Source organism: Sapajus apella, unplaced genomic scaffold, assembly GCF_009761245.1.
Source record: "Sapajus apella isolate SASKATOON/1434 unplaced genomic scaffold, GSC_monkey_1.0 scaffold77, whole genome shotgun sequence".
In the NCBI taxonomy this organism is placed as follows: Eukaryota; Metazoa; Chordata; class Mammalia; order Primates; family Cebidae; genus Sapajus; species Sapajus apella.
In genome coordinates, this window is record NW_022437017.1 from 507939 (window position 1) to 516611 (window position 8673).

At 52.5% G+C, this 8673-nt stretch overlaps 1 protein-coding gene across 4 annotated transcripts in view; it reads left to right on the forward strand.

Annotated features, from left to right (window-relative positions):
- ECSIT (ECSIT signaling integrator) overlaps positions 1-8604 on the forward strand; it is a 27622-nt gene extending 19018 nt beyond the window's left edge. For 2 of the 4 annotated variants that reach the window (XM_032251695.1, XM_032251696.1), the window contains 6 exons: positions 593-1010; positions 2084-2307; positions 6676-6733; positions 6874-7022; positions 7162-7267; positions 8253-8604. In XM_032251695.1, the coding sequence (XP_032107586.1) occupies positions 593-1010; positions 2084-2307; positions 6676-6733; positions 6874-7022; positions 7162-7267; positions 8253-8494 (1197 nt within the window). In that variant the 3' untranslated portion in view covers positions 8495-8604. The remainder of the gene's footprint in view (positions 1-592; positions 1011-2083; positions 2308-6675; positions 6734-6873; positions 7023-7161; positions 7268-8252) is intronic. The other 2 variants (XM_032251697.1, XM_032251698.1) reach the window with 2 other exon arrangements.
- The last annotated feature ends 69 nt before the right edge of the window (positions 8605-8673 follow it).

Here is an 8673-nt window from a genome sequence, read left to right on the forward strand (position 1 = left end):
TGTCTGGGCACAGTGGCTCACGCCTGTAACCCTAGCACTTTGGGAGGTCAAGGCAGGCAGATCACGTGAGGTCAGGAGTTCAAGACCAACCTAGCCAACATGGTGAAACCTCATCGTTACTAAAAATATAAAAATTAGCTGGGCGCAGTGGCAGGAGCCTGTAATCCCAGCTACTTCGGAGGCTGAGGCAGGACAATCGCTTGAACCCGGGAAAAGGAGTTGTAGTGAGCCGAGATTGCACCATTGCACTCCAGCCTGGAGGACAGAGCAACACTCTGTCTCAAAAAAAAAAATAAATAAATAAAGCATGTGTGTGTCATCACTGTGATTATTACCAAGTTGCCTCCATGGCAGTTTTTAGCAGCTGCCCCGGCCATGGCTGACAGCGCCTGTTTCCTCCGTGCCATGCCAGCACTGTGTTTTATCGCACTTTGTAATGGCCTCGAATCTTGGGTTTGTAACCACAGTTTCCTACCTCCAAGGTCTTCTGGGAGGCCACTGGCACCTCTCCAAGGAAAAAGCTAGCCTGGCAGCCACCCCGCCTCCAGACACTGGGAGGTGTCAGATTCCAGCAGTTCTCCTCCCTTCCCAGGTCGCCCGCCAGCTCCCTCGGGGCCTCCACTGCAGCGCAGCCACCCACAGCTCTGAAACGTCGCTGGTTCCCACCCCAACGGAACCCCAGCAGAGCCGCACCAAGGCCTTGGTGCCCTATGAAAACATGTTTGGGCAGGCGCCCAATGGGAAACGGGACAAGGCGAGCTTCCTGCAGGCGGTGCAGAAATTTGGGGAGCACAGCGTGCGTAAGCGGGGCCACGTTGACTTTATCTACCTGGCCCTGCGCAAGATGCGTGAGTATGGCGTCGAGCGGGACCTGGCCGTGTACAACCAGCTGCTCGACATCTTCCCCAAGGAGGTCTTCCGGCCTCGCAACTTCATCCAGCAGATCTTCATCCACTACCCTCGGCAGCAGGAGTGTGGGGTGGCCGTCCTGGAGCAGATGGAGAACAACGGTGAGGACAGGAGGCCGGTGTGGGGTGGGGAGTGGGCTGCCCTGAGAGCTGGCAGCACCTCTCCTGGGTCTCAGCCCAGGCTCTGTCTCTCTAGCTCCCCTCCCTTTCCCAGTCTCTCTTTCCCTTTCCCTTCCCTTTCCCTTCCCTTTCCCTTGCCCCTTTCCTTTTCCCTCCTCCTCTCCCTCCCTTCCGCTCCCTCCCTCTCCCCTCCCCTCCTTCCCCTCCCCTCCCTCCCCTCCCTTTTTTTTTTTGAGATGGAGTCTTCCTCTGTCACCAGACTGGAGTGCAGTGGCACATTCTCAGCTCATTGCAAGCTGCGACTCCCTGGTTCAATTGATTCTCCTGCCTCAGCCTCCAGAGTAGCTGGGATGACAGGCACGCGCCACCACACCTAGCTAATTTTTTTGTATTTTTAGTAGAGATGGGGTTTCACCGTGTTGGCTGGGATGATCTTTATCTCCTGACCTCGTGATCTGCCCGCCTCAGCCTCCCAAAGTGCTGGGATTACAGGCGTGAGTCACCTCTTCTTTTTTTTTTTTTTTTTTTGAGACAGTCTTGCTCTGTCACCCAGGCTGGAGTGCAGTAGTGCGATCTCAGCTCCCCGCAACCTCTACCTCCTGAGTTCAAGCGATTCTCCTGCCCCAGCCTCCTGAGTAGCTGGGACTACAGGTGCGTGCCACCACGCCCGGCTAATTTTTTGTATTTTTAATAGAGATGGGGTTTCACTGTGTTAGCCAGGATGATCCCAATGCCCTGACCTTGTGATCTGCCCACCTTGGCCTCCCAAAGTATTAGGATTACAGGCATGAGCCACTGCACCTGGCTCTCTTTCTTTCTTTTAGAAATAGGGTCTTGCTATATTGCCCAGGCTGGTCTCAAACTCCTGGGCTCAAGTGATCCTCTCCTCTTGGCCTCCCAATATGCTGGGATTACAGGCTTGAGCCTGACTTTTTCTAATTGGGATTCTTTTCTCCCTGTCTGTAATTCCCTGACTACAATATTCTCTTCTCTCCTCTTCCCTTCCCTCCTTCCTCCTCCCTCTCTGAGGCTCTGCTTGCATTTGCCCAGCACAGGGGTGATGCCCAACAAGGAGACAGAGTTCCTGTTGATTCAGATATTTGGACGCAAAAGCCACCCCATGCTCAAGTTCCTGCGCCTGAAGCGGTGGTTCCCTCGATTCATGAACATCAACCCCTTCCCTGTGCCCCGGGACCTGTCACAGGACCCTGTGGAACTGGCCACATTTGCCCTGCGGCGCATAGAGCCTGACCTCAGCGCCAGGGTCACCATATACCAGGTATCCGCCCTTGACCACGGCCTCAGCTGCCACCCCAGGCCAGGCTCCCACCACTCCTCCCCTGGGCTCCCCTTCTCTTCTCTCACTCAACTGATTGTGGTGAATCAAGTTCCTTTTTTTTTTTGAGACAAGAGTGTTGCTCTCTTGCCCAGGCTGGAGTTCAATGGCACAATCTCGGCTCACTGCAGCCTCTGCCTTGGGCTCAAGCATCTTTCCACTTCAGCCTCCTGAGTAGCTGGAACACCAGTCACATACCACCACATCTGGCTAATTTAAAAAACTGTTTATTTTAGAGAGACTAGGTCTCACTATATTGCCCAGGCTGGCCTTGAACTCCTGGGCTCAAGCGATCTTCCTGCCTTGGCCTCCCAAAGTGCTGGGGTTACAGGCATGAGGCACTGTGCCTGCCGTGAATTAAGTTCTGATTCTCTAGCTGAGTCCTCTGGTAGGTTCCCATGGTCCTTACTGCTAGCACAGCTTGAGTGACCTCTGTTTCAGTCCATTCAGGCTGCTCTAACGAAATCCCTTAGCGTGGGTCATTTATGAACAACATAAATTTACTGCTCACAGTTCTAGAGGCTGGGAAGTTCAAGATCAAGGTGCCACCAGATCTAGGTCTAGTGAGGGTCTGCTCTCTGCTTCAAAAATGACACCTTCTTGCTGTGCACTCATAAAGTATAAGGGGCAAACAAGCCCCTTTTACCTCTCTTTTTTTTTTTTTTTTTTTTTCCCGAGACGGAGTTTCGCTCTTGTTACCCAGGTTGGGTGCAATGGCACGATCTTGGCTCACCACAACCTCCGCCTCCTGGGTTCAAGCAGTTCTCCCGCCTCAGCCTCCTGAGTAGCTGGGACTACAGGTACCGCCACCACACACCTAATTTTTTGTATTTTTAGTAGACAAGGGGTTTCACTGTGTTAGCCAGGATGGTCTCAGTCCCCTGACCTCGTGATCTGCCCGCCTTGGCCTCCTTAAGTACTGGGATTACAAGCATGAGCCACCATGCCCGGCCTGGCATCTTCCTTCTTTTGTGTTCCTGGAGTGTTCTGTGTCAATTCCCACCACAGGCCCTTGTACCCCTTGTTCCTTCTGCCAGGAACACTGTTCCCCATGGACTTCATATTATTCCGGTCTCAGTTCCACTGTTCCTAATCAAGATGCCCTTCCTGACCTCCCTGGCCAAGGCACCAGCCCTTCACCGTGCTGGGCTTTGTTCCTCATTCACCATGACCCAGTCTCCCTCCGATCTCCCAAGGCTGGGCACAGGGTTTGGTGCAAGGCTGACACTTGGCACTTGTTGAATGACTGAATGGAGTAACACCCCCATCTCAGTGTCCGAGGGGCCCCTACTCATGCCAGGTCAGACAGGGGATCCAAAGAGAGCCCCTCACAGCACTTGGCATCTGGTCCTGGAGGCCAGCCCCGGAAAACAGTTTCCTTAAGGGCCAGTGGTTCTGAGATGGAGAAGCCCAAAGCTCTGTGGGAACCAAGTGGGCAGGCAGGGCTTCCTGGAGGAGGTGAGGAGAGCAGAGGACTCTGGGCAGTGGGAGCAGTGTGTACCAGGGAATCGGGTGCAGGGAGTGGGGGCACCTGATTAAACAGCGTGATCTTGAATCTCTTGGTTGGTGGGGAGAGCCATCTGGGGGGTGGAGGAGGATTTAAACAGAGGGATAGGAGGCCAGACGCGGTGGCTTACGCCTGTAATCCCAGCACTTTGGGAGGCCCGGGTGGGCGATCACGAGGTCAGGAGTTCAAGACCATCCTGGCTAACATGGTGAAACCCTGTCTCTTCTAAAATACAAAAAAAAAAAAAAATTAGCCGAGCGTGGTGGCACATGCCTGTAGTCCCAGCTACTCAGGAGGCTGATGCAGGAGAATTGCTTGAACCGTGGGAGGCAGAGACTGCAGTGAGTCAAGATTGTGCCACAGAGTAAGACTCCTCTCAAAAAAAAAAAAAAAAAAAAGGAGGGATAGGGTTAGAATCATGTTTGTGGAAAAATCTGCAACTGCAAATGTGTCCCCTGGCGGCCATGTACATGATGGTGGATACGTTGTGGGTCCAGGTGAGAGAAGCCTTGAGAGCAGCAGTAGAATGTTGGGGGGAAGGGTTGTTTTTAGTTCATTTCTTCATTTTACAAAGCAATGCACTAAAAAGCCAAATTGCACATAAAAGCACATAGTGACGAGTCCTCTGCCTCTACCCTGGCCCCCTCTCACCCCCGTCTCCTTCCCCAGAGGTAACTATTTCCATGTCTCTTTCTAGAGAGGTTCTATACATTTGCAAGCAGATATATGTCTTTTTTTTTTTTTTTTTTTTTTTTTTGCATCTATATCATTTGTATTTAAATAGTCTTCTCCTCTATCTCATTGAGGAAAATAAAGCCAGGCGTGGTGGCTCATGCCTGTAATTTTGGGAGGCTAAGGCAGATGGATTACTTGAGCCCAGGAATTTGATACCAGCCTGGGCAACATGGCAAAACCCCATCTCTACCAACAAAATACGAAAATTAGCTGGGAGTGGTGGTGCATGCCTGTAGCCCCAGCTACTCAGGAGGCTGAGGCAGGAGGATGACTTGAACTCAGGAAGTCAAGGCCGCAATGAGCCATGATCACACCAGTGCACATCGGACTGGGCAACAAAGCAAAAACCTGTTTGTTTAAAAAAAAAAAAAAGTTTCTGTCCAGGCGCGGTGGCTCACACATCTGTAATCCCAAAACTTTGGGAGGCCAAGGTGGGCAGATTACAAGGTCAGGAGTTTGAGACCAGCCTGGCCAAGATGGTGAAACCCTGTCTCTACTAAAAATACAAAAAAAAAAAAAAAATCCAGGCATGGTGGCGCATGCCTGTAATCCCAGCTAATCAGGAGGCTAAGGCAGGGGAATCACTTGAGGCCAGGAGGTGGAAGTTGCTGTGAGCTGAGATCGCATGGAGCTGAGATCATGCCATTGCACTGCAGCCTAGGCAACAAGAGCGAAACCTCATCTCAAAAACAAAAAAAAAATTGTCGGCTGGGCGCGGTGGCTCAAGCCTGTAATCCCAGCACTTTGGGAGGCCGAGGCGGGTGGATCACGAGGTCAAGAGATCGAGACCATCCTGGTCAACATGGTGAAACCCCGTCTCTACTAAAAATACAAAAAATTAGCTGGGCATGGTGGCGTGTGCCTGTAATCCCAGCGACTCAGGAGGCTGAGGCAGGAGAATTGCCTGAACCCGGGAGGCGGAGGTTGCGGTGAGCCGAGATCGTGCCATTGCACTCCAGCCTGGGTAACAAGAGTGAAACTCCGTCTCAAAAAAAAAAAAAAAAAAAAAAAAAAAAAAAAAAAAAAAAAAAAAAAATTGTCTAGTGTTTTTGAATTATGTTCAGGGTATAAAATTTAAAAAGATACAAAAAGGTATTCCTTCCCACCCTGTCCTCCACAGAGGTGAAAGCTATCATTTGCTTCCAATGTCTCCTTCCTGGGATATTCTGTATATGTGAAGTTATTTTTTTTTTTTTTAATTCACAAGCGTTGAGCACTTATTACCTGCCAGGCACTGTTCTACATGTTTTATAACCACCCAAAGTTAGGTTCATGCCCATAATCCTAGTGCTTTGGGAGGCCCAGGCAGGCAGATCACCTGAGGCCAGGAGTTTGAGACCAGTCAGGCTTACATGGCAAAACGCCGTCTCTACTGAAAATATAAAAAATTAGCCAGGCGTGGTGGCAGGTGCCTGTAATCCCAGCCACTCAGGAGGCTGAGGCAGGAGAATCACTTGAACCCAAGAAGCAGAGGCTAAAATGAGCCAAGATTGCACCACTGCACTTCAGCCTGGGCAACAAGAGCAAAACTCCATATGAAAATGAAATTATAATAAATAAATAAAATTAGCCAGGCATAGTGGTGTGCACCTGTAGACCCAGCTACTTTGGAGACTGAGGTGGGAGGATCACTTGAGCCCAGGAGTTCAAGGCTGTAGTGAGCCATGATCATGTTACCGTATTCCAGCATGGACAACAGAGAGGGAGACCCCATCTCTAAAAAAGAAAAAAACAAAAAATTGGAATTAACTGCTGTTATCCCTATTGTGCATCTGGAGAAACTGAGGCACACAGGTACAGTGACTTGGCCGAGGTCACACTCTTGTGACAGAGTCAGGATTTTGACACAGGTGGGCTGGCTCCAGGGTGTTACCCTCAGGGTGAGCAGCGTAAAGATTGGGGGCTATTGCCAAATGGGACAGAGGGAGGAGGGGATGGGATGGAGGGCCACACACCAGGTCTAGGAGAGGTGTCCTCAATTTGTTGATATCCCCCTTTCTGTTTCTCTGTCCCAGTTCCTCTGTAGGGGGTTGGGGGTTACAAGATTACATCCCTTCTCTTCCTTGCAGACTCCTTCTTCCAAAGACTCAACAGATGCAGCAGATCCCACCCAGCCCCACATCGTGGGTAAGTCCTGAGAGGTTGGGGTTGGCCAGGCCTCTGACCTGCCCCAGGCCCTGCCAGGTTCCTGCTGGGCCTAGATTGGGCTGCTGGGCCTTTGGGCAGAATCCCACACAGGGCACAGAGCATGTATGTCTCCACACCAGGAATCCAGAGTCCCGATCAGCAGGCTGCCCTGGCTCGCCACAACCCAACCCGGCCTATCTTTGTTGAGGGTCCCTTCTCCCTGTGGCTCCGCAACAAGTGTGTGTACTACCACATCCTCAGAGCTGACTTGCTGCCCCCGGAGGAGAGGGTGAGGGCTTAAAGCAAAGCATGTGTCAGGGCTGAGGAGTGGGCTGGCACCACCCTGAGGGCGAGTGGGAGAGGCTGGGGGAGGGAGACTGCGAGAGTCCCAGCCTCTGACCCTGCCTGCACTACTCTCCTTGGAACAGGAAGTGGAAGAGATACCGGAGGAGTGGAACCTCTACTACCCAATGTGGCTGGACCTAGATTACGCAAGGCATGGCTGGGACGACTACGAGTTTGACATCGATGAAGGTAAAAACTGAACCCTGTGCCATGGCTCACACATGTGCCTGTAATCCCAGCCCTCCAACAGGCTGAGGTGGGAGGGTCACTTGCCCAGGAGTTGAGGTTGCAGTGAACTATGATTGAGCCACTGCACGCCAGCCTGGGTGACAGACCCTATCTCTTTAAAAAAACAAAAGGCAAAAACCTGGACAGGCAGGACTTCCAGGATGAGGAGTGGCCTCTGGGGTGAATGGGTAGGCCCAGGCTGAGACACAGTCCACTTACCCCCTGGTCCTCCTGCCACACACACTCACTTGTCCCAGGAACTCCAGACCTGAGGCCACCCAGCCTGGTCGGCCCTTGGTCATTCCCTCCCTCCACACCTCTGTGCTGACTACTGGGTGTCACCAGCATAAACCTAGTCGCTCGGGTCAGTGAAGGAACAGGCAAATTACACTTTGGGGAGCTGAGGAGATGAGCATGCCTTGAGTAGGGGGTCAGGAGGGCTTCCTGGCAGAATCTGGAAGACCCAGAAGGCATCGCCCAGGTGAAGTGTGGAGTGGGCAGCCTAGGCAGCAGGGCTAGCTTGTGCAAAGGTCTGGAGGTACAAGAAGGTAGAAGGGGGCTGGGTGCAGTGGCTCACGCCTTTAATCCCATCACTTTGGGAGGCTGAGGCAGGTGGATCATTTGAGGTCAGGAATTGGAGACCAGCCTGGCCAACATGGTGAAACCCGTCTTTATTAAAAATAAAAAACTGAGCTGGGTATGGTGATGTGCGCCCGTTATCGCAGCTCCTCAGGAGGCTGAGGCAGGAGAATCACTTGAACCCGGGAGGCAGACGTTGCAGTGAGCTGAGATTTCACCACTGCACTGCAGCCTGGGCGACAGAGTGAGACTCCATCACAGAAAAAGAAAGTGAAAGGGAGTGTAAAATACCTCAAAAAGGTGTAGGTATGGGTTACCCGCTGCAGCCCCAACTGTGCAAACCCTGAGGGTGCATCTCTTCCAACAGTGGAGGAAGGCCCTGTCTTTGCCATGTGCATAGCGGGTGCCCACGACCAGGCAACGCTGGCCAGGTGGATCCAGTACCTGCAGGAGACCAACCCAGCCCTGGCTCAGATCCCCGTGGTCTTCCGCCTGGCTGGGCCCACCGGGGAGCTCCAGACATCTGCAGGGCTAGAGGAGCCACCGCCGCCCGAGGACCACGAGGAAGAAGACAGCAACCTGCAGCGACAGCGGGAGGGCCAGAGCTGAGTCTGAGCTTCCACGAAGGCACAGTCTGTGGCCTGAGGAGATGGTGGACTGGAATGAAGGCACGAGATGCCCTTTGAGTGTAGAGCAAATAAATGTTTTGCTGCATGGGGCTCCCTTCCCTCCTCTCTGGCAGTGTGGCATCCCCTCCCCAGGATCTCAGGCTGCCAGCGATGGGCAAG